This window comes from Nuphar pumila, chromosome 5 (genome assembly GCF_984573655.1).
Source record: "Nuphar pumila chromosome 5, dmNupPumi1.hap1.1, whole genome shotgun sequence".
Taxonomy (NCBI): domain Eukaryota; kingdom Viridiplantae; phylum Streptophyta; class Magnoliopsida; order Nymphaeales; family Nymphaeaceae; genus Nuphar; species Nuphar pumila.
In genome coordinates, this window is record NC_143253.1 from 6,522,761 (window position 1) to 6,549,495 (window position 26,735).

The 26,735-nt window shown below is 38.9% G+C and overlaps 1 protein-coding gene across 2 annotated transcripts in view; it reads left to right on the forward strand.

Moving 5' to 3' along the window:
* The first annotated feature begins 6,431 nt into the window (after positions 1-6,431).
* LOC149836607 (putative beta-1,3-galactosyltransferase 14) overlaps positions 6,432-26,735 on the forward strand; it is a 41,477-nt gene continuing 21,173 nt past the window's right edge. Inside the window, exons 1-5 of one of the 2 annotated variants that reach the window (XM_090005480.1) lie at positions 6,432-7,090; positions 7,689-7,841; positions 7,926-8,008; positions 8,201-8,300; positions 8,483-8,596. In XM_090005480.1, coding sequence (XP_089861606.1) covers positions 6,726-7,090; positions 7,689-7,841; positions 7,926-8,008; positions 8,201-8,300; positions 8,483-8,596 — 815 coding nt within the window. In that variant the 5' untranslated portion in view covers positions 6,432-6,725. The remainder of the gene's footprint in view (positions 7,091-7,688; positions 7,842-7,925; positions 8,009-8,200; positions 8,301-8,482; positions 8,597-26,735) is intronic. The other variant, XM_090005481.1, reaches the window with a different exon arrangement.

Consider the following 26,735-nt stretch of genomic DNA (forward strand, 5'->3'; position numbering starts at 1 on the left):
CGTTTTGGCGTCGGTGGAGTCGCCGTGGAGCGACAACCACCGATTAGCCTCAAACTGTCGCTGTGGGGCGACAGTCATCACCGACAAATGTTACCGTAAGGGGCGACATTTTTTTTCTCAGTCTGGCAAACCTCATAAAAAAAAATAATAATTGTTTTTAAACATGTGGCCGTAGGGCTGCAAGGAGGTTTTTGCCGTCGCCGGGAACAACGCCGGAGCCGTCGCCTGATTCCCTTTTCTCTCTGTTTTTCCTTTTTCGTCATCGGGCGAGAGGCTTTTGCCGGAAAACAGCAGAGCTGTCATCGGCGGTCTTGCCGGCGCCCTGGATACCCCACCTCATCGCCGGAGTTAACTTCGAAACCGACGACAATAAAAAAAAAAATCTATTTTAACCCTTACCTGTCGCCAGGGAGGAGGTGGGTTCGCCGGGGTCACGCCGTGGGGCTTTTTGCCAGCAAGGGCAGCCATTGATCGACGACATCCTTGCTGATGTCGCCGGAGCTGCCGTCGGACTGGCAGGCGCTGCCGTGCACTTCAGCCATCGGATGGCAGCCACCATCGTCGCCGTGGGGCGACGTCTTCTGTCGGGGAGGTTGACGCCGGACCGGCGTCACCGTGGGGTGACGCAGGTCGCCGGCATCTGCGCCAGTCGCCGTGACGACGACGTGGGTCGCCGTGAAACCGGAAAAGGGGGAAACTGAAAACCCTTTTTTGGTTTTCCCTAAAACCAAAACAAAAACCATCGGGTTTCTGTTTTAGGTTTTAAAAATCGGACCGGATCGGGTCCGGCAAGCCAACCCGTGGACAAACCCGATCCAAACCCTTTTGGATGGATCGGGTCTGCATTTTTAGTTTTTGGATCTGACCCGAACCCATAAAGGTGTCTGGGTCTGATCCGGAAAGGATCGGGTCCGATCCGGGACCATTAAGGACCGGGTCGGACCCGGATCCGGTTTGAGCCGGGTCGTACCCGGGGTATGTTGGACCGGGTAATACCCGTGTCCATGTTGGATCGGGTCGAACCCGGTATCCGATTTTATCCGGGTCGTACCCGGGGTCCTTTTCGGACCGGGTCGAACCCGGTATCCTGTCTGGACCGGGTCATACCCGGGTCGATGTTGGACCGGGTCATACCCGGGTCCATGAAGGACCGGGTCGAACCCGGTATCTGTTTTGGACCGGGTCCGACCCGGGCCTGTTTCAGACCGGGTCTAACCCGGGTTCTGTTCGGGCCGGGTCTGATCCGTATTAAGTATGGGTCGGGTCAGACCCGGATCCCATTTAAACCGGATCGGATCCATGCAATGCAGAATCCAAACACTATTGAAACTGAATCGGATCAGGAACCTGATCCGACCCCTTCCGAAACTGGTTTGGAGCCGTTTTTGACCGGTTCTTTCCAGTTTTTCACCGGTTCTGGGATGCTGAGACCCTGTTTTCATAGATATAAATAAATAAGGGATTTTGGCATACGGTTATAGGGTTTTATGAACTTTTGTTCATATTATGTATCGGTTTATAAGATTCAGAACTGGTTCGGACCCTTAGATGACCGGTTCGGGGCGGTTTCAGACCGGTTCAGAGTGTTTTTAGACCGGTTCCTACATGTGAACTCTGGGTTTTACCCATATGAGCATGCTTTTGTTATTTTTCATGCTTTATAAAGTATTTATTTTGAATAATGCATGACTTATGCATGTTAATTCATGTATTTAGCATTGGTTAAGTTATGCATGATGATTTTAAGCATGAATGATGACTAAATTTATGAAAATTAGTTTATGCATTTTTGTTGTAGTATAAACTGATATTTGGTCATGAATATACATGCATTAAAATGTGTGCATGGGTGTGCTCCATAATACGAATAAGTTTTTCGGTAAAAGATTTTGATTAACCGATTCATGTAATCACCAAAGTGATCTGAGTCGTGTTAATTAAAGATTCTTTGGACCGTATTAAGATTCGTAATTATGATTGTGTGTGAATTTATGAAACATCGATTCTACCCAAAGGTAGGTCGTTGTGTTCCAAATTTACACAGGGTGTGATAGTAGATATGCATTCCAGCCCAAGAAGCACGTTCGTACCCAAAGATACAGTGCTGAATTGCCTCTGGATTCATGATCTACTAGTTTCACCAACTGAAGTCAATTCCTTGAGAATTGAAGAGACGAAGCAATTATGAGTATTATCGTTTTCACCAAAGTGAAACAATAATGGCTGAACTATGCTTGTCTCAGAAAAGGTGAAAAAAAAGGGTCTCACTTTTACCTTTTCAACACGAGTCTCGTTTGAGCAAAAATAGTAACATCTTTCTGTTTTTCGTTCCTTTGATGTATCAGGTTCCTTCCATATCGACGGTTCTAGTAGTATCCCTATCTTAGACGGATCAAATTTTTCTGTTTGGAAAGAAATTGTGTTATTCACTTTGGGCTATATGGATTTAGATCTGACTCTTAGAATTGACGAACCTCCCGCTCTTAATGAACAAAGCACAGCCGATCAGAAGGCTGCCTCTGAGAAGTGGGAGCGCTCAAATAGACTTAGCCTGTTGCTTTTGCAATCTCGGGTGGCTAAGAACATTCGAGGCGCAATTCCTCACTGTGGGACTGTGAAGGAATTTCTGGGAGCCATTGAGGCTCAGTTCGTCACTTCTAATAAGGCAATGGGCCAGTACCCTCATGTCCAAATTAATGTCTATGAAATATGATGGTGATAGTCACATCCGACAGCACATTTTGGAAATGAGGAATATTGCGACTCAACTGAATGACATGAAGTTCGCCATCTCTGACTCGTTTTTAGTCCATCTGATCTTAACCTCGTTACCTACTGAGTATGGACCCTTTAAAATCTCCTACAATACACATAATGATGAGTGGTCTTTTAATGACCTCTTGAGTAAGTGTGTTGAGGAAGAGGAGAGATTGAAGGGTGAGAGGGTGCCAAGTGCACATATGGCCTCTCATAAGGATAAACAGAGGTCGAGGCCAAAGAAAAACTCCTTCAAAAAGAAGAATCAGAAGAGAGCCATTGGGGAGAGTTCAAACTCTCAGGCGAAATCCAAATCCCAGTTTGGTGGCCCTTCTATAAAGTGTTTCTTCTGCAAAAAGAAAGGGCATAAGAAGGTGGATTGTTTGAAGTTCAAGAAGTGACTCGAAAATAAAGGTAATAAGTCATTCGTTTCTCATGAGTGCAATCTAATTCATGTTCCATTGCATAGTTGGTGGATTGATTCTGGTGCCACGGTGCACATTGCCAACTCTTTGCAGGCATTTCTGAACAAAAGGGAACTAACGGAGCATGAAAGAAGCATCTTCTTAGGAAATAAGATGCGTTCGCATGTCAAAAGCGTTGGGACCTGCAGAATTGTGTTGGAGTCGGGATTCATGTTGGATTTGGTCGATACATTTTATGTTCCATCTTATAGTCGGAACCTAATTTCAATTTCAAAACTTGATAAGTTTGATTTTGTGTTTAAATTTGAAAAATCTGAACTTATTATTATGAAAAATTTAATGAATATAGGTTCTGTATATATGTGTGATGGTTTGTATCGATTAAGAACCAAACTCCAAATTCAGGAATCTCACTCCATTGAGAACACAATGATTGGCAATAAACGTGGTCTAAAGGATGATCAATCCTATTTGCTTTGGCATCGGAGGTTAGGACATATCTCGAAAGAGAGAGTCCAAAGACTCGTGAAAGAGGGAATCCTTGGATCCCTTGATTTTACGAATATAAAGCCATGTGTTGACTGCATAAAGGCTAAGCAGTCTAACACATACAAGAAAGATGTCAAACACAGCAATGGAAAGTTAGAAATAGTGCATACGGATGTCTGTGGCCCTTTTTCACCGTGTTATACAGGTGAAAAGTATTTTGTCACCTTTATAGACGATTACTCACGGTATATGTATCTCTACTTATTATCTGAAAAATCAGAAGTCTTTCAGGTTTTTAAGGACTTCAAGAAAGAAGTAGAGAAACAAACCGGTGAAGTTATTAAGGTTGTCAGGTCAGATAGAGGTGGTGAATATTATGGTCGTTTCACTGAGATGGGACAAAAGGAAGGTCCATTAGCGCGGTTTCTAAAAGAGGAAGGCATTGTACCTCAGTATACCATGCCTGGTAGTGCTTACCAGAATGGTGTAGCTGAAAGGAGAAACCGTACGCTTAAAGAAATGGTTCGAGCGATGTTGAATCACTCAAACCTTCCTTTAACCTTGTGGGGTGAAGCTCTTAGGATTGCAGTGCATATTTTGAATAAGGTTCCTACGAAGGTTGTTCAAAAGACTCCTTACGAGTTATTGACAGGTAGAAAACCTTCTTTGTCATATATGCACATATGGGGATGTCCAGCAGAAGCTAAATTGTATAACCCACATATAAAAGCTTTTGATCCTAGGACAACTAGTGGTTTCTTCATTGGTTATCCAGAAAGATCGAAAGGCTTTAGGTTTTATTGTCCATCTCATACACCACAGATAGTGGAAACAGATAAAGCAAGATTTCTTGAAAATGGTTCTGTTGGGATAGATGCATCTCAAAATATTGATTTTGAGGAAATGCAGGATTCAGGTTCTACACCTGCTGAGGATACTGACCCGATTTTCTCTATCATTGTTCCTTCGAATAATGTAAGAGAAAGTTCAGTCAATGAACATCAATCCCAACTAGATTCAGTTGTTGATGAGGATATACAACAATAACAGGATACAGAGGCTCATTTTGACCCACCTGTAGCACCTGTATGAAGGTCCACCAGAATTAGAAAATCTGCTATCCATCCGGACTATGTGGTGTATTTACAAGAGTCAAATGATTTCATAGACATTGATGAAGATCCCTTCACATTTGCAGAAGCCATTGAAAGTGAAAGATCAACACATTGGATCAATGCCTTGAAAGAAGAGCTTGACTCTATGGCAAAGAACCAAGTGTGGGATCTTGTACCTAGACCTGAAGGAGTTAGACATGTTGGTTGTAAATGGGTTTACAAAACCAAAACAGACTCTAAAGGTCATGTGGAGAGGTACAAGGCAAGGCTTATTGCAAAAGGTTTCACACAGATAGAGGGCATTGATTGCAAAAGGTTTCACACAGATAGAGGTTCGGGTTCAGGTTGATTTGGTTTACAATTTATGAAACCGTATCGAGTATGAAAAACAGGTCAGGTCAAAAGGTATTCAAGTTTACTTTCACCATACCCAAGAACTGGCCCGTTTTCTCTACGGGTTTGAACCTGTTCTGAACCCATGAATCCAAAAATATTGGGTCGAGTCGAGTCTAATCAGTTCGGGACATCAGCTCGAGTCGGTTGTACCTGACCCCGTTATACCCTTACAATTTACAAATACACAGCCAAGATTCGTACATGTGGATCTATACCTAGATCAGTCTTCGAGCCACTGGTACTGGGTGGATAGGAAGAACCAGACTCGGCAAAATCTTTAATTTTCCAGTATTTCATCTGTAAAGGTTTGGATCTTGATTGGATCCTAAATTAAAATGTGCTTGTATATTTTGAAGAGAAAAACGAGTCTGAATTCTCTAAGTGAATCGGTTTTATAAGAAACGATAAAACAGGTCTGAGTCGAATTAAATTGGATCATTTTTTTATTTGTTTCCATTTCAAAGTAGATTTTTTATTTAAGTATGAGGACTGATTTGATCTGAATTGGCTGATTCAGACTCCTTTTAGCAACACTGCAGCTTGCTTAATGTGAGAGAGTTCATGCACATTTTTCTTAAAAAAAAAAAAAGCAAAAAATATTTTAATAATTTTGCTTCAATCTTGGGAAAAACTTTTTGACATAAAAAACGACTTCACATCTTCCAAATTACGATTGGTTTTAACAGTAATTTTTCATCAGATCCGAGGCGTTTGTCCGAGCGGAATGGGGCCTGGACTGTTTGATGGGCAGTTTAAGTTTAAAACCATGGACATCTCACCCTTCTGTGTAAGCTACCAAAGCTTGGTGACTCATTGGGATCGAGGAGTAAGCCCTCAGAGTTTTAGGCCGACATGGACAGCTGGCTGAACCACTAGGAATGGCGGTGTACCAGGACCTGTCTCAAAATCCTGCCCCCCATTCTTGCACAGGTCTTTATTTTAACTTCCATCCTGCTTGCTTACCCGTTTTATGTCCTCCATCCCCGGCCCAAATAGAGCGAGAGACCCCGTTTCCTTTTAGTCTACAGGATTGGGGCAAGGCAAGGATTGGAGAGAGGGACGGGGTAGGCCGGTAAAAAGCGTAAGTTCATGCCTGCACAAGTTTTGACTTTAACCTCAATCCCCGTTTCATGTCTTCCATCTCCTCTCCAAACCGGGCGAGGCGGGGCGGGGACCCGCTTTCTCCGGGTCTTTGCGACCGCGCCTGAAGCTACCCCAACCGTTCATATCAATAAGGTAGACGGCAAGGATGGGATAGGATACTCTGTATCATATGTCAAAGGACGGGATCCCTTTGTTCATTGCTCCTCAAATATTAACTCTCTCTCTCTCTCTCACACACACATCACAGTTCCAAGGAGCCATGAATTCTCCTCTTCATTAGCCCTCACTCCGAAAACTCCAGAATTGAAGCCTTCTCTTCCTACGGTTTCACAGAAGAAACCCTTTTAAATTTCCCAACCTCCCTTCCCTCCCTCTGGAGATGCCCATAGAGACCCTTCTTCTCTAGCATTCTTCTGTTGCATTCCGCAGCAGCGCAGCCATGAACCGGAGGGTCTTCCACCACCGCCAATCCTGGCACTCACACCTCCGGCGACCGGCGGTCTCTCTCCTCTGCCTCGCATTCGGCGTCGCCGGCGTCCTCTTCGGCCTGATCGCCATGTCCAGGCCCATCTCGGGCCCCAGATGCAAGGAATTCGAGGTCAGGACGGTCTCCGTCTCCTTCGCCGCCTCCGGGATCGGCGGCGTTGTGGAATATCGGAGTTCCGGCAAGCAAAGCGTCACCGGGACGACGAAGCGGCGTAAGGTGATGGGGTTCGTCGGCATCCAGACGGGGTTCGGGTCGTTCGGGAGGCGGAGGTCGTTGAGGAAGACGTGGATGCCGTCCGATCACGAGGGGCTTCAACGGTAATCCGTAATCCTGGTTGCTGATTGACCGATTTCGAGTCTCTCATTATCTCTTCTATTCCTTCCTTTCTCTCTTTCTGCAATTTGTGCAGATTTTGGATGATTTATCACGAAAGTTTTGAACTTGAGGTACTCGGTGAAAGAGAATTCACTGGAATTGCATCTTCTTGATATTCTGCTGTACATCTTACTAGAGTCACTAGAATATGAGAACTACCGTGTGAACCGCGATTTTCATGGATTTTTTACTCTTCTCTTAAATCTAACCGTACGGATGTGATCTGCATGCTTGATTTTATAAGGACCAGCTCTCGAATCATCCCATTATGATTATGATGCATAAAACAAGATTTTTTAAGACTTTAAAATCAATGGCTCATAATCTTCATAAACATTCAAACATCCAAAAATAGTATTTGTTTTTATAGAAAATACACGATCCAACGCTTGATTCCTAGCAAATTCACCATGCAGAACACATGTACATGGTTGGATTTGCAAAAAAAGTGTTGGAAATGCTCAGATACAGTCACTAGAATATGAAAAGTTTTGTTCTTTCCAGTTTCCTCATTTTAGGATTTCGTGAATTTCCCCGCAGTTTGGAAGAAGCAACGGGTTTGGTTTTCAGATTTGTGATCGGGAAAACGAGTGATTCAAGGAAAATGTCAGATCTCAGAAAGGAGGTGGAGGAATATGACGACTTCATGCTTTTGGACATTGAGGAAGAATACAGCAACCTTCCTCACAAAACGTGAGATCTCTTGATTTTCTGCCACAATTTTATTTGCATTATGTTCTCAACGTATGCGACTCTTACATGATCTTGTTGTTCTAGGTTAGCTTTCTTCAAATCTGCTTATGGACTCTATGACGCCGACTTTTATGTTAAGGCTGATGATGATATCTATTTGAGGCCAGGTAAATTGGTCTTTGAATCTTCAATTTCACCTTGCTCTATAACTGTTGCTTACTTTCAGCTCAATAAGGTGTTTATTACTCAGCAAACACAAAATAGGATTCAGTTTTAAACTCCCAAGTTGCAGTAGTACAAGTCTTAGGTCAATGGGGTTTCATCTTATCATCATGGGGTTCAAATTTTTATCTTGTCAGATCGCCTCTCAGTTCTTTTGGCGAAGGAGCGGCCACACACTTTAACTTACCTGGGATGCATGAAAAAAGGTCAAGTTTTCACTGATCCAAAACTTAAGTGGTAGGTCTTCACTTCGCTCTTCATGCTAGTTGGACTGTGTGACACTGCAGTTGTTTCTTTTGATCATGGTTGTCAAGAAGATTACTGCTTAAGACATTGTTTTGTGTGTTAAGAGCTGTAACATTTTCCTCTTTATTAACCTTTTTGACTAACGAAGTTAGCATCCAAATGGTTTCTTGCAGGTATGAGCCCTTATCACATTTGCTCGGGTCGGAGTACTTTCTTCATGCTTATGGTCCTATATATGCTCTCTCTGCTGAGGTTGTTGCAAGCCTGGTAGCTTTGAGAAATGATAGGTAAGTATAGTTTGCTTTCCATATATGCATGACTTCATATGATAAAAAGTAAATCCGGCAGAGTAGCACTCCAAAAACTAAAGCGAGGCGAGGCGTAAAGCGTAAGCCTAAAAAAAAATTAACTTAATAAAACATTTAAAAATATCTACAAATACAAACAAATAAAAGAAATGCTTTATTAATAAAGCAACAACCAATAAAAAATAGAAAATCTCAAATAAATACCGAAAATATGAGATTAACATATAAAAGTAACATTAATGCAACTTGATCTATGGAAGTATCTAAAAAATAAAATATGAGCATTCAATAAAAAATTAAGTAACAAAATCAATAGCAATCAAATTTCTCAACATCATGTCATCATCAGAAAATGCAAGTTAGCATTAACAACCAAATGTTAGTGTATTTGTTTAAAACTCTCCAAAATAAGAATATAACAAGTTTACAACATTCACAAGTGCAAATGAAGGACCCAAAAAACATAATCCCATGATATAAATTAGGGTCTAGGCTCTTATGTCTCGTCATCATCTATATCCAAGCCTTTAATATCATCATCTGAGGAATCCATATAAACAAGTTTTCTTTCATCCTCATTATCTGTTTCTTTATCGTCTGCACTTTCTTCCTCCACATCCGCAATCACTGCTTTTTATTTTTCTTCAATAAAAAATCATATATTAAATACTTATTGCATATAATTAAAAAATACTTACACTCATAGCAAGTAAAAGGAATATAGTTTTACCTAAAACTCTTGATGAATTGTCTTGCTTAGAACCACTTTGTGAATCATGATGTAAAGTGATTTCTGCAATAGGCACATGCTCAATGGCGTTTATGTTGAAGTTTGGGTCCAACCATGAGTTCTCCAACCAATTTGGATCGTTAGACTATCAGATCTTCTTGCTCAACAATCCACTCATCATCTAAGTCCATATGATCTAGACATATAGGGTCTTTGGTAGCCTTCTTCTTCATATTTCTCTCTTAACTTCATATTATACATAACAAAAACCACACTCTTATCTTGTTCAAGTCTATTCTTCCATTTTGAATGCACCTATAATTTCAAATTATTGATAATCAATTATAAAATAATTGAACCTATAAAAATGTATTTAAAAAACAAAATACAAAGTCACATAGTGACACATACCAATGAGAAGGTACTCCACTTTCTCTCAGAGCCCGATGCACTACCCGTCAAACTTAGAATTCAAATTGCAAAATTCATCAACTTAGGGTTTTTCGTGCCCAAATGAACTACATCAATAAGTTGTATTCAAATAAAACAATAAAAAATGATAAAAACATTAATAATGATACAACCTCTTTGCATTTTTAAATGCATGGTTTTAATAAAAAACAATAAAAACATTGCAAACTTATCAGGACTTTTAGTTTCCTTATTGTAATTACTGTCTCTCTGCCAAACAACATCTTTGCCTTTTTAAATGCATCGATTTGTGTTAGAATTTTCAATCGAACATTTGCATCAAAAACCAATTTTTTAACACAATCATAAAAACCGCTCATAACTTTCTCTATCTGGATTGAAGTTGTCGGCATAATGAAATTGATGGTTTAAATAATAGGCAGTTGCATGCAAAGACTTATGGAGTTGCAAGTCCCATTATCTATCAATGATCTCGCAAATAGGCTTATATTTGTTTTTCACATTACCAAGATTTGAAGCAATTTTCTTCTTTGCTTTGTCCATTGCCTCGTACAAAAAATCCATAACAGACTCATTTGCATCTACTAATCTCAACACTTTTACTAGAGGTAGCGTAACTTTAATTGTATAAGATATAACAACCAAAAACTTATAATCATTAAGAATAATCTGAGTATTATTCTTAGCATTTGTCTTCTTATAGTAATTAGATGATTTAAAATTTAGAGACAAAAACATCGACTTCAACTTTCTTACAACATCCAATACTATGAAGCGTGAGATATGATGTGGCAAAACGAGTAACGACTGGATGTAGAAGTTTCCTCCTTGTAAACTTTCTTATCAAATTTAATACACATGCATGAATATAGATATATTTTGTAATTTTTTTTGCCTTTTCTATTGTATCTTTATAATTGATATTTTTTAATATCTTCTAACATCAGATTTAGGCAATGTGTCTCCCATGGTGTCCAAAAATATGTTTTACCTGTTGTCAATATATTTCGAGCTGCCACATAATTTGCTGCATTATCTGTAATGAATTGCATCACATTCTCTTCATGAACTTATTTAACAACTTAAAAAAACTTACACAAATTTTTGGTTGTTTTTGACATGTCACTGATGCCAACTAATTTCAAAAATATTGTCCTTGATGAGCTTTTCACAAGAAAATTTATCAAATTTCTTTCATTTTCGTCTGTCCAACCATCTGTCGTAATACTGCAACCAACTTTGAGTTATTCTTTTTTGAACTCTTTTAATATTTCATGTATAGAGTCTACCCCATCCTTCAAAATCCACGTTTTGATTTTGTAGTAACAAGGTGGTTTGAACCCTCATCCATAATTTTTAATACTTTTTACCATTGGACAAAAATATGGATTGTTGCAAAGATTGAATGATAGTGCATCCGCATAAAAAAACCTTTCAATGGCATGACATATGTCTTTTCTCTCATCCATTTTGAATGTTGTATTAATTATAGTTTGTCGTGATTCTTTGCTCACAAATTGATCCATGGGACCAACTTTGTTTGTTCTTGTCATAGTATTTGATCTATCGACATTCACATTCTCGGTTGTTGATGATGCTGAACCAAAATAAACACTTCTCCCGGTCTCTAACTTGCTTTGTTCTTCCTCTTGTTTTCTTTCCTACTGACCCGCTAACCCCTTAGATGATTCTTAAAAACCTTACTACATCAAGTAGAGCATCAAGGTATGCACTTACCCCATGTTTTGTGCCACCTAAATGATATTTTAGTCTTGAAGTGTCACCTGAAGTATCTTTTTGACAATATTTGCAAATTACATGTCCAACGAGTTTCAGGTATTTATTGGGATTTGAAACTTTAGTTTCATGATCTCATCTTATATATCTTTCGTTTCCCATTATTCAACTGCAAAAATTATATATAAGAAAAGAATGAAACAAATAATCAATTACAATAAGGTCACAACAGTTTGAAAGTGGAAAAGAAAATGAAAATAAAACAATAACTATAACTTGCTTTTGTAGTTGCATTGTTCTGAGGTGTGAATGCAGTAAGTCATTGTGAACACCCCAAAATTTTCAAAATCTTTTAAATATTCCCTTTTTGCCCCTGATATCATTTTATAAGCAATTGAGTCACTTTTTAAATCTAAATTCCAGTTCATTTCTCAAGTTTTACTGAAATTAAATTCATTTTATATGTCTGACTTGATTTCGGATCTAGATCCAAATCTGAGTCTCGTTGTCCAACTTTTAAATTAAAATTACAGAAAATACCAAAAATAGTTTTTAAATAGGTCAGACAGTCCATCCGGCATCCGTTTGGATCCATCGTATTGTGTTTCTCGATTCGAGTGTCAAAACTCGAACATTTTCTCAAAACCTGGATCCAAACCCATTCTTCTGAAAATTTTTTCCCAAAATGACCCTGACTTTTCAGAAGAACTCTTCTTTTGTAAAAATTTTGAAATTTTGTAAAAAAATAGTCAAATTCCTTAGTTTTTAGAATTTTGTCTTCAAAAAAATAAAAAAAATATTAAAATTTCAAGAAAAGAAAAAAAAATAAGAAAATTGAAAAAAGAAAAATCCAAAAATTCAGAAAATATGCAGTCAAACTCTTTTGAAAATTGTTTAGAAAGCTTTCTCTCTTAAAGCCATCTTTTCAGAAAATCCTTAAAAGAGAACCACTTTTTTAAGTTTTTAAATATTTTTTTGGACCTCCCTTGTAAAAAGTGTAACGGCCTCCTGTTATAAAACAGGAGGCGCAGGGGGTCTTCAGCCCATCCATCATTCGCCTCTCATCCACGATCATCCAGCATTCAACACCCTTTTCCTCTCCTTCCCCACCACCGCCCTTTCTTTCTCTTTCACGAAGTTTCCCCTCTTTCCCTGCATTTTATATCCTGAAGGAAAACCCACAACAAAGTGCCATTCTTCTCCTTCCTACTTCAGAATCCCTACAGCTATAGGGAGCTCGACCAGAGAGAGTAGAGGAGAACCCCCCCTTTCTCCTACAGAGCCACAGGTAAGTAATCGTTCTTTCCCCCCATTTTTTTTTCTCTTTCTTTTACAAATTATCCATGAATTTCTTGATTTTCGCAGATTTCTAATACCTATTATAATTCGATTTTTTCTTCTTCTTTTGTTTTCCTTGTTTGTTCCTTTCCACATCATCTCTTATTTGCATTCTAGGCTCTCATATTTATTTCAGCTCTGAAGTTACATGGACCCCTCAGTTTTATTTTTCATTAAAATGCTGGTAGACGATGATGCCTCGTAATGGCATCATCGACTCACCTGGGCTTCGAGTCTTTGAGTTTATCTTACTTTCTCCCTTTTGTTTTGATTTGCAGTTCCCCGTCTATAGCCCAATTCCCCTTCTGATTTTGATCTCTTGTCCATATTTGGCTTTCTATCCTATTGTTTTATACCTCTTATTTTCATCTCAATGAACGTCTTCATACATCTTCATACTCTTTTTTTTTCTTCCCTTTTAATCTCTTTCACGAATCTCTGCTATTTGTCCTTTATTGTTCGAAGATAAGCATTGTTGTAGAACCGGTCTGTATATAACAGTGTTGGTCTACACATTGTGATATCAATGGAATATTCATTCCAACATTCCTTTTTCTTGGTTTATTGAAATTCTCTGGTTTTCAGTCGAATGTCTGTGTATGCCCGATTGTTTTCTTCTTTTTTTTTTTTTTTCTTCTGTTTCTATTTTTATTAGTTGTTTACATGTGACTTCTTATTTGCGTTTCTTTGATTTCTCACATTCATTCTGTTGAGAATAGGTGGTTTTTAGGTTAAGTTGTTCCTTATTAGAGGTTTTCTGAAATACTTTTTTCATAAGGTCTTAGTTGTAATTTCTTTGTTTTGCCTCTCTCTATTTAATATAGAGAGAAGCCCTAATGAGGATTAAGTTTTTCTGTTTTCTTTGCACAACCGTCTCTCTCTCCCTCTCTCTCTCTCTCTCAGGTTCGGTTCATCTTCTACATGGTATCAGAGCCACAGCCGATCGTGGGAACGTGATCGACTGTGAAGTGGGAGCGTGATCGAGATATCGACTGTGACGTGGGTGTGATCGTGCTCTACCAGATCTCAGTCGATTCATGGAGGCTTTCATGATCATAATCAAACTTCGATCACGCTGAGTAATGATCTAATCAGGTCAGCACTTTAAATATTTTTTTTGGCATTCTGCTGGTCGTGGATGCCTGCTGTGGGTGTCGTATCATCTGCTGTGGGTGTCGTATCATCTGCTGGGTGTGGATGCCTGCTGTGGGGGTCGTATCTCCTCGTGCTCGTCGTGGATGCCTGCTGTGGGTGTCGTATCTCCTTGTTTTCTTTTGTTTTCTCTCCTCGTGAATACCTACGCTGTTGGGAGTTTGCTGCGACCTGGTGGTGCCGAGTCTTCCTGCTGCTATGACGAGTTGTGTGTTGGTTCATAAGGTGTCGAAGGATATTCCTGATGGGTGGAAATAACAGAATTTTTTTTCTGTTGTCGTGATTGCTGAATTCTCGTCGAGGTGTGTTCCTGCTGTTTGGGAGCAACAGAATTTATTTTTTTTTGTGGCCGTAAGTGTTGAGTTCTTGCAGAAGCTGATTTTGTGTGATATTTACTGGATGTCATGTCGTATATGTTGGAGAACAGCAAGTTTTGGTTAACAGTGTGTCTTGCGACTGCATTTTATCATGTGTGGTGATGTGTTTGGGTGCAGCAAGGATCGGAATTTCTGTGGTAACTACAGCAACTGAATTTTTTTTAACTCCCTGTTGTGTCGAGTGTTGAAGTTACTCTTCTGTCATGGAAAATAGCAAATGTGATTTCATGCTGGATTGATCTTTATGTTGTGGAACAGCAGGAGTGGTTTCCTGCTGAGTTGAAGAAATTTTTTTTGAACACTTGTTGTTCAAGTGTGTTTTTTTTTGGTATGGCTGAAACGTCGAAAGGTGATTCCAAAATGGAACATATTGGGGAGTATAAGGCGTTTGCCAACCCCTTCTCGTATGGCTCTTCTGTTAGGTTGAATGAAACCAACTATGCCAGGTGGTCCGGAACTTTTATGATGTCGGTATCTGGACATCGTCGAAAAATATTTTGTTGGAAGGCGAACCCATTGAGAAATTGGGAAAATATGTTACTTGGGATGAAGATAATGACATAGTTATGTCATGGATCATGAACAGTGTCAAACCCCATATTGCAGATGGATTGATCTACTATAATACAGCCAAACTAATGTGGGACAATCTTCGTGATACATACTCACAAGAAACGAATGTGAGTCGTGTCCTACAAGTCGAACAGGAAATATATAACTTGCAACAAGGAGATCAGACCTTGGCCCAGTACTATGCCTCTGTCAAAGCTGCGTTTGAAAGACTTAATGCTCACCGGCCTTTGTGTTGCTCGAAGCAAAAGGATCATCAAGAACAAACCATGGTTGCTCGTTTTCTTACAGGTCTCTCTTCAGATTTTTCGGTTGCAAAAGTTCAAATGTTGACTGGTTCAGATGTTCCCACTCTTGCTGACGCTTACAATCGTCTGAGTAGACTTGCGATATCTCTGCCACAATCTCAGCCTGTGACTCAGACATCTGCTCTTGTTGCCCCATCTAGTTATGGCCGTGGAAATATTCAGAATATCAGAGGACGAGGACGTGGACGTGGTATGGGAGGCAGAGGAAAGCTTCAATGTACATTCTGTGGAAAATCTGGTCATTTAGAAGATCGTTGTTGGGATATGCATGGTCGGCCACTCTCTTCTGCATCAAAGTCATATAATCCTAAAGCTCATGTTACTACTATTGAGGCAACTAATGCACAAGATAATATCACTGCAAATGAAAATAATATCACTCTTAGTCGTGCGGAATATGATGAGTTGATTGCTCTCCGACCTTTGAGTTCCAGTTCTCCTGTAGCTGGTATTGCCTATTCAACCGGGAATCATCTCCATCCGAATGATAGTAAGTGGGTTATTGACTCTGGTGCATCCAAACATTTGTGTGGAAATTCTCGTGTTTTTTCAGATCTAAAGGTCATTAAGGCTCAACTTGGAGTCTCATTAGCCGATGGGAGCTCCTCCCCGGTTGTTGGTCAGGGAAATATTTCTATATCCTCCTCATTACAGTTGAAAAATGCACTTCATGCTCCAAACTTTCCTCAAAGTTTACTTTCTGTTAGTTGCCTTATAAAAGAACAAAATTGTAGAGTAATATTTGATCCAATGGGTTGTCATTTTCAGGATTTGCTGACGGGGAAGAAGATTGGTGGAGGCTATGAAGAAAATGGAATTTACTACCTACATCATCCAATGGGTTCTGTTCATGCTGCATTGGACCATTCATTCAGCCCTGTTCAGTGGCATCGTCGTCTTGGTCATCCTTCATTGTCAAAGCTTCGGTCGGTCTTTCCTCAGATTCCTTCCACCACATCATTTCAGTGTGAAGCATGTCAGTTGGGCAAGCATCATCGAAGTTCGTTCCCTTTGAGTCAGAGTCAGTCGAGTAATAAAGTTTTTAAACTTCTTCATGCAGATGTATGGGGTCCTAGTAAGATTTCTACTAGGACTCAGTGTCGGTATTATCTTGTTATTGTTGATGATTTCTCTAAGTTATCATGGGTATTTTTAATAAAAGAACGATCTGATGTTCCAAGTCTTATCAAATCCCTAATTCTTGAAATAAAAACTCAGTTTGAATCTAGTGTCAAGATTGTTCGCACTGATAATGCTCTTGAGTTTAAATCAAAAGATCTGTTACAATTTTACCAAGATCATGGCATCCAACCCCAAACTTCCTGTGCCTATACATCTCAACAAAATGGGGTGGCTGAGCGAAAACATCGGCACCTCCTTGATGTTGCAAGGACCATTATGATTCAATCCAATGTTCCTGCGTCATACTGGGGTGATGCGATTACCACTGCTTGCTATCTGATCAACCGCATGCCTTCGTCTTCTGTGGGTGATCAAATTCCATTACATATCCTAAAACCTAATGCCCCACTTTTTTCTTTCTCACCAAAAATATTTGGATGTGTCTGTTTTGTTCATAAACTTGGCCCTGACCGTGATAAATTAGCAGCTCAAGCTACAAAATGCATATTTATTGGTTATCCGAAAAATCAGAAGGGCTATCGATGTTATGATCCTATTTCTCGCCGAGAGTATGTCAGTGCAAACGTATCTTTCCTGGAATCCTCTCCATATTACTCTAGTTCCGGTTCTCCGCTGCAGGTTGATCCAGCTGAGTCTTTTCCATTACCTATACCTCCTTTTCCTTTGGAATCTGTGCCCTCCTTACCGAACCAAACTTCATCCTCTTCCAGATTTAATAATCCTCCATTGGTATATGTGCGTAGAGCTCCACTTCCGCAAGAGCCTTCATCTTCTTCTTCTCCTGAGGTAAGTTCTACTGACAATAGTGTTCTTCAGGATGATGATAACAGGCCTATTGCTCTACGAAAAGGGACAAGACAATGCACCTTATATCCCATAGCTCATTTTGTCTCCCATGCCAGAATTGGACATAAGATGAAGTCTTTTATTTCAGCCTTGTCTGCTGAAACCATTCTTCTGAACTATCAGCAGGCAGCACTTGATAATCGCTGGAAGATGGCTATGCAAGAAGAAATGAAGGCTTTGGTATCTCAGCATACCTGGGATCTAGTTGATTCCCCAGCAGATGCTGACATTGTTGGTTGTAAATGGGTATATACAATAAAGTACAAATCTGATGGTTCTATTGAAAGGTACAAGGCCAGATTAGTCGCGAAAGGATATACCCAGACATATGGAATTGACTTCTTTGAAACGTTTTCTCCTGTTGCACGGATGGGTACCATCCGTCTTGTTCTCTCAGTAGCTGTTCAGCATGGCTGGAGCTTGTGTCAATTAGATGTGAAAAATGCATTTCTTTATGGGGATCTCTCCGAGACCGTTTACATGCAACAACCTCCAGGTTTTGAGGTTGAGGGGGAGTGTCATAAGGTGTGCAAATTGAGAAAGGCGATTTATGGCTTGAAACAAAGTCCTCGTGCATGGTTTCAAAAGTTGTTTGAAGTGATGTCAAGCTTTGGTTTTAACAGATCAGCAGCAGATCATACTCTTTTTATAAAGAAAACTAGCTCTGACATCGTTGTTATGGTAGTATATGTGGATGACATCATTCTTACAGGAGATGATGTGAAAGCTATTGAAGCCACAAAAGCTCATCTTCACAAACACTTTGTTACAAAAGACCTTGGTTCACTCAGGTATTTTCTAGGCATAGAAGTTGCTAGAAGCCGTGAAGGGATGGTTCTGTCTCAACGGAAGTATGTTCTTGACTTATTAAAGGAAACAGGCATGTTGGAAGCTAAACCAACAAATATTCCCATGGACCATAAAGTTCAGTTGGTTGAAGAAGGGTCAAAACCTGTTGATAGCAAACGCTATCGCTCCCTAGTAGGGAAGTTACTATATGTAACTGTGACCAGACCAGATATTGCTTTAGCAGTAAGCAAAGTTAGCCAGTTCATGGACAAACCAACTGAGGTACACTGGAATGCAGCCATAATGATTCTCAGATATCTAAAATCCTCTCCTGGAAAGGGGTTATTGTTCAAGAAAGGTGGAACTCTGGAGATAGTAGCTTATTCTGATGCTGACTATGCTGGATCTGTAGTAGATAGAAAGTCTACCACAGGATTCTGTGTGTTTCTAGGAGACAACTTGATTTCATGGAGAAGTAAGAAACAAAATGTGGTTTCCAGGTCGAGTGCAGAATCAGAATATCGGGCTATGGCCCAAACAACTGCTGAATTGATATGGGTTCGCACTGTTCTTAATGATCTCCAGGTGAAGGTTTTCTCTCCAATGACCATGATGTGTGATAACAAAGCGGCAACATATATAGCAAACAATCCTGTCTTTCATGAGAGAATAAAGCACATTGAGGTTGATTGTCACTATGTAAGAGATATGATTCAAGCTGGTCATATCACTACAAAATACCTAAAGTCTGAAGACCAAGTTGCAGATATGTTTACAAAGCCTCTTGCTAGGCCTAATTTTTCCAGATGCTGTGACAAGCTGAGCATGATAGATATCTATGCTCCAGCTTGAGGGGGAGTGTTGAGAATAGGTGGTTTTTAGGTTAAGTTGTTCCTTATTAGAGGTTTTCTGAAATACTTTTTTCATAAGGTCTTAGTTGTAATTTCTTTGTTTTGCCTCTCTCTATTTAATATAGAGAGAAGCCCTAATGAGGATTAAGTTTTTCTGTTTTCTTTGCACAGCCGTCTCTCTCTCTCTCTCTCTCTCCCTCTCTCTCTCTCTCAGGTTCGGTTCAGCTTCTACACATTCTAATCTCCAATTTACAATGGATTCCCTGTTTCATTTAGGACATCAACATCATCATGTTCTGCACTAATTTCCTACTTTATCCATGTTTCTTTTCATTTATGCGTATTTAGCTACTATTATGATTCTACAACTTATTTCATTCCCTTCCTTTTTCCTGTTTTTTATTTATTTTTTATTATTTTTTTTTATTAAATCATTTTGGGTCATCATGTTTACGTAGGATTCTACAATCCCCCTTTGTCTCTGTAGCACAAGAGTATTGCATAACCTTACATTTCCATATGCATCGTTTGTTTTTTTTTCTTTTCCTTTGCTGTTTTCTTATTGTTTGTTTGCTAACTCTAATTATCTGTGGAGTTTTGATATCATGTTCTCTCTCTTGATCCACGCTTGTTCCTCTTTGCTTTCCTCAATTTTATGCGTTTAAGCATCCCAGCGTTTGGTTTTTGCATAATATTTTCTGTATGCAATGGTCCCTCGTTAAGCATATGTCACCTTAACCACTATTATGAACTGCACCCGTTGCACAACATTTCTTTCATCTTTCCATCTATCTTATTGCTACATGTTCACGTTACACTCACCCCAAACATCTGTTGCAATAACGCATCAGTTACATGTCTGTTCATTCACCATCCCACATGGCTACAACATCCCATCATAGTCTCTGTTTTCCCCTCATCTAGCATCCTCTGGCTGCTGCAAACATAGCAGCTTCCACCACATAGCCCTATGCTGCCTCCTTACACTTTCACCTTCCCCTCAATACCACTTGCTGTAGGTATCTCATCCAACACACGGCACCACAAACTTTAGCCCCTCCCTTAGCTACCTTTCCTTATCTGTTTGCCAGTTCATATATTTCAATTTCTTAAAGTTTTTTTTTTTTATCATGTTTCTCCATTATAAGTTGGATCACTGTGCTTCCATGATTTCAGTTTACATTCAGTCTTATCTTCCATTGTGTTTTATACTGCATTTCCTTTGCCAATTGGACTATGTTTTAGTCATCATTTTTTTATCTTGGGGCTACCCGTTAGATTTGATGTATTGCACTGTCGTGGTAATCTGCTTTGCTGGTATAATGAATTCCCTGTATCACTATTAGCAGTATATGATACCCCTTAAATGAGTATTTTGATCATCTGCATTTCCAGTATCAACTGATTGCTCTTTTCCAATGTTTCTCTTATTTTATCCCATATATATTTTATAATGTTTCTGGTTATATTATGTTAACAAAATCTTTTTTTATTAATTCCCTGGTATATCCTATAAGAACAATTCTGGAGATTGGTCAAATACCCCTGACAGGGCTCGACTGATGCCAAAATTGAGAGAAGACTGAAGGATGGAAATCCTGTTGCTCAAAGTTACTTCTGCTCCTGCTATTAACAAGCCTGATCCAAGATCCCAGTCTTCCCAATTTATACAGGCTGCTGCTTCTGACCTTGTGTCATAACCATTGCTCTCAGGTTTTATCTCTTGATTGATAGTTGATGTGCCAATACATCATAAAGGCCATCAGGCCTTGCTCCTTCAGAATCTAGTTATCTGCTCTCCCCTGGCAGAGAAAAAGGAAAAGTCCCTGAATCAGAATCAGATCTCGATGCATGAAGAAGGCTGCTTACCCTGTAACATGGGAACAAACATTCTAAAGAGGTTCTTAGGACAAAACAGTAAGAGTTTGTAGAAATTCTCCTCTAAAGGAGAACATTGGCTGTCAAAGGTTTTAATGCACCTTCAATGTTGTCCAAATTCCTCCAATTTCCTGAAGATCAAAACAATGACTGTGTTGATCTGTCAAGATGGGTCTGTAATGTTCTCAAAGAGATTTTAGATCCTCAATTTAGTACCTGTCCTACTGGATCCACAGTAAGTTCTAGATGCGAGGTGTCTCCCCTTCATCAAGCATGAGTTATCTCCTTTCTGTGAATTGCATGGTTGTGAGGGTTGGTGCACAGAATATTCCAGCCCCTTTGCCCTTTCCCTTCACCTTCTCACTACAAGTGCATTACCATCTTCCATTTCCTGCTGCATAAGTCTCCTGTTAGCTCCAGCAACCCTTCATAAGCCCCTGTATAACACCCTCACTACTGCTTTACTTACCACAATGCACACACTCCACCTGTGCACACTTCTTGCATTTCCTGTATATGTTTTCACTGTTGCATAATATCACACCCACCCTTTAGGTGTTAGTTTCATAAATATCATTTATATCACCATTCCACCTATATATATATATATGTATACATATTCATATATATATATATATACCTATATGTATATAGATATACATATATATATTTATATATATGTATGCATGTATATATGCACATAGACATATATCATTTTCATCTTTCCACACTTTAGATCTTAGATACCTTGACATATGAATACTTTTTTTTTTGCATCTTTGAAATCCATGTGACATGTGCAAATTCTTTTCTATCTTTCATACTAACCAATGTTTTGTAGGGAATATGTAAAAAATATCATTATTTGGAGTTGTGAATTCAATTTCATGTATTGTAATAGTTAGATCTTAAATGAGAATTTACATTCCTTGTTTTAGATAGAATAAATGAGTATTGTAAAATTCATAAATTGCTTATTTTCATGCTTTTTTTACCTTTACAACAAACAACAACAACTACGCCTTCATCCCAAAACAATTGGGGTCAGCGATATGAACCAAAAAAGAAATTCATTTTGGGTCTTCCACATGAATCCTTTTCCTCCAATCATTTCTATCCAATGCCATGTCCTCGGTGAGGTTCAAAGCATTCATATCCTTTCCTATCATCTCCATCCAAGTCTTCCTAGGCCTACCCCGACCTCTTTTAACTAATATATTTTCTCATTTCTCCAACCTTCTAACTGGAGCATCATTAGGCCTTCGCCGAATATGTCCAAACCACCGTAAACGATTCTCTCGCATCTTATTTTCAATGGGTGCAATACCTACCTTCTTACGTATCTCCTCGTTCCGAATCTTATCTTTTATAGTATTTCCACACATCCATCTAAGCATCCGCATCTCAGCTACACTCATTTTTTGAATATGATGTCTCTTGGCAGCCCAACATTCCATACCATATAGTAAAGCGGGTCTAATAGTCGTCCTATAAAACTTTCCCTTCAACCGCAATGGCATTCTACGATCGCACAACACTCCAGTTGCACTTTTCCATTTCATCCACCCAACCTTTATCCTATGATTTACATCTCCATCAATTTCTCCATACTTTTTTGAATGATGGATCCCAAATATTTGAAATAATCATTCACCAGTATTTCTTGCTCACCAAGCTTCACTACACTCCCATTGAAATGAAATGGGGATCTTCGAAACACGAGCTTAGATTAACAAGAGCAAGTGTCAAGAATGACACTAAAGCATAACCCTTAAAAAGGGTATAACTGGAAACAAAATAAAAATAAAAATGTATTCTTTATTGATATGAAAAACCAATTGCTTAAGAAGCATTGGAGTAAAATACAAGAGGGGCTGCACCCCTTTATATACACAGCTGAAAGAGGACTCAATAGAGCTGTTGGGCACAGTCCAACAGCTCTATTTAGAGTTGTTGGAATGTGTCAGTCCAACAGCTCTATTGCTAGTCAAGTCTGGACAGGACTTGACTAGCAACAGTCATTTCATTCTAGTTCAAACTGAACTAGATGACATAAAGACAAAAAATAAAAAATAAAGGAAAAAAATTACAGAAAAGAAAGAAATGAAAAATGTATATATATATATAATAATATAATATTATTATATATACATATATGTACAATTTTACATTTTAACACTCCCCCTCAAACTTACGGTACAATGAGCGAAAGTTTGTCTAAGAGAAAGTGAAATCGGGGAGCAGCGAGAGGCTTTGTAAAGAAGTCTGCTAACTGATATTCTGAAGTGACATATGGCAGATCAATTATCCCGTGTAGATATTCCTCTCTGACGTAGTGACAATCCATTTCGATGTGTTTGGTGCGTTCGTGGAATGTTCTGTTACTGGCAATGTAGATCGCACTTTTGTTGTCACAACACATTTGTGAAGCCTTTGTTGCTTCAACTCCCATGTCAGCAAGCAGTTGTCGGAGCCAAACTACTTCCATGGTCGTGGTTGCCATGGCTCTGTATTCAGCTTCGGTGGATGAGAGAGATACCTTCTGCTGCTTTTTACACCTCCACGAGATTAATGATTCCCCTAAAAAGACACAAAAGCCAGTGGTTGAGTGTCTGTTATTGGGATCACCTTCCCAATCAGCATCAGTATATGCAATTAAATCAAGAGAAGAGGAGGAAGATAAGAAAAGTCCTCGTGAAAGAGAGGACTTGATGTATCTGATAATACGCATGACTGCTCCCATATGAACAGAAGTAGGAGCATGTTGAAATTGACTTGCTGTATGAACAGCATGTGCTATATCTGGTCTGATAATGGATAGATAGGAAAGTGCCCCGACAAGCTGTCTGTAAGGAGTAGGGTCTGCAAGAAGTTCTCCCTCATCAATCTTCATTTTAACATTAACAACTTCTGGAGTGTCGACTTTCTTATCATCAGTAATACCAGACCTGAAAACAATATCAAAAGCAAATTTAGTCTGAGATAATAAATATCCTCTAGGAGAATAAGCAACTTCAATGCCTAAAAAATATCTCAAGAAGTCCAAATCAGTCATTTCAAAATGAGATTTAAGAAGTGTTTTGATTGTTTCAACTCCCTGTTTATCGCTTCCGGTGATGATCATATCATCCACATAGAGAAGAAGCACAATGATCCCTGCATCAGAATTCTTAATAAACAAAGCAGTGTCAGTTAAACAGAATTGAAAACCAATATCAATCATAACACGACTAAACCTATCATACCAAGCTTTTGGTGCTTGTTTAAGTCCATAAAGAGCTTTTTCTAAGCGAAGGACTTTACCCTTAGGAATACTTAGACCAGGAGGGGGTTCCATATATACTTCTTCAACTAGCTTTCCATTTAAAAAAGCATTTTTGACATCCATTTGAAAAATAGACCATTTTTTGATAGAAGCTAAGGCAATTAAGGTTCGGACAGTAGTCATACGAGCCACCGGAGCAAAGGTTTCTTCATAATCAATCCCATATTCTTGGGCATAACCTTTGGCTACTAAACGGGCTTTATATCTTTCAAGAGTACCATCACTCTTGGTTTTAATTTTATAAACCCATCGACATCCTATAGTTTTCTTCCCTTGAGGAAGATCTTGAATATTCCATGTAGAAGCCTTTTCAAGTGCATCTAATTCAGCTTTCATGGCTTCTATCCATTTGATATCATTTTTTGCTTGAAAATATGTGGATGGTTCTTCATATGAGTGAATTAATGCAATAACTGCCCTATATGTGGGTGAGAAAGACTCGTATGATACAAACTTTCCTGGAGGCCTCGAGATTCGGGTTGATTGTCTAGTTGGAATGTTAGAATATTTCTCAAGTGCACATGGAGGATTAGACTCTTGTCGCCTGGAATATTGAATACTAGTATCTCTATGAACTTCTTCATTTTCAACATTAAGATCAATAATTCTTTGATCATCATCAAAGTTACAGTCAAGTTCATATTCATTAGATGTTGATGTTAGATCTAGCAAAAAGGAGTACTCAGTGACGTCTTTTAATTTTCTAAAATCAAAGAAGCTCTCCTTTTCAAGAAAGGAAACATTTCTAGACACATATAATTTATTATTTTTGAAGTCAAAACATCTATAACCTTTCTGGTTTTCAGCATATCCTAAAAAGGCACAGGGAATCGCACGAGGGGAAAGTTTATCATTTTTGTCAGTAAATATGAAACATTTGCACCCAAATATTCTTAGTCTAGAGTAGTCTGGAGAAATGTTCATAAGTTTTTCAATGGGAGTGATATTTTGTAACGAAGAAGATGGCATCCTATTAATGAGATATGTGGCAGTTAAGGCAGCTTCTGCCCAAAAGTCTTTTGGGACTTGATTTGCTATTAATAAAGTCCTAGTGGTTTCTATAATATGGCGATGTTTTCGTTCTGCCAGTCCATTTTGTTGAGGTGTATAAGGACAAGATCTTTGATGTGTGATGCCATGCAATTTAAGATAATTTTGAAAATCTGTGGATAAGAACTCTCCCCCTGAATCTGTGCGAAAAATAGTAATATCATTTTGAAACTTGTTTTTAACCATATTATGAAAAGTTTGAAAGTATGAAAATACTTCAGACTTATGTTTGAGAAAGTACATCCATGTATGTCGGGAGAAATCATCGACAAAAATAACATAGTAAACAAATCCTCCTTTAGAAATTACTGGTGCAGGACCCCAAACATCCGAGTGTATTAATTCAAGTGGTCTTGAAGAGAAAAAGGTTCTGTTCTGAAATGGTAATCTTTTCATTTTGCCGAGAATACAATCTTTACAATCAAATGATTCAGAGTTACAAAATTTCCCTAGATTTGGAAAATGTTGGATTTTGGCTATATGTGGGTGACCAAGTCTCTTATGCCACAGTTCCAACTCTATTTTTTGAATATTATAACAAAAAGCTTTCTTTGGCATTTCCAAAAAATCAATGTAATAGAGTCCTCCTTCTCTATGGCCTTCCCCAATCAGCTTGCCTGACTGGCGATCCTGTACCCAACAACCATGAGAAGAAAAAGAAATATTACACCCATAATCAGAAATTTGAGATACAGATAAAAGATTTAAATTTAATTTGGGAACATGTCTAATTTCTGGAATAATTTTTTTTTTGTTTTATAAATTTTTTCAAAATTTCCTATTCCTTCTATTTCAAGAGAAGTCCCATCAACAGTAAAGACCTTTGACACACTTGTTTTATTTTTAACACATTTGGATAGACTTTGATTATTTGGGGTCATATGAAAAGATGCACCAGAGTCAAGAAGCCAAGAAATTTTACCTAGATCAGAAAAAGATGAGGCTGCTGCGCCGGTTGAAGCTTCAGATGAGGAAGAGGCACCTTTGATGAGAGGCTGAAGAATCTCCATTAGTTGGGCCAGGGAAACTGGTGCATCCTGATCTTTAGGCTCCGATCCAGCAATTGCAGCTCTTTTTTCTCTCAGCTCCTTAAGTTTGGGACATTGTGGCCTGTAGTGTCCCGGTTCATGACAGTTATGACAAATAACTTTCTTCTTATCATAGTCACCATTTTGTCGGTTAAAGTGAGGAGGCCTATATGATCGAACATGATTCTCTGGTCTAGACACGGTTAAAACGGAATCATCTTCAATTTTTAAAGAACCTTTCCGGAGACGATTTTCTTCCATTGTTAACTCTTCAATAGTTTCAATAATAGAAGGAATTTTCCCCCGGTGAAGTAGGGCCGATTTAGTGGTTTCAAATTCCGGCCTTAATCCAGTGATAAACTGGTAAAAATGTTCGGCATCGAGTTGTTTCTGACGAAGCTCGATGTCTTCGGCACAATGCCACTTTGGTTCTAAAAGGGAAAGTTCTTCCCAAAGTTCGGACAACCCATTGTAATATTCACGAATAGTTTTGTCTCCTTGTGTCATCATTCGAACTTTTTCTTGGAGGTTGCACACGTGTGCAATATCTTTAAGGGAATACAT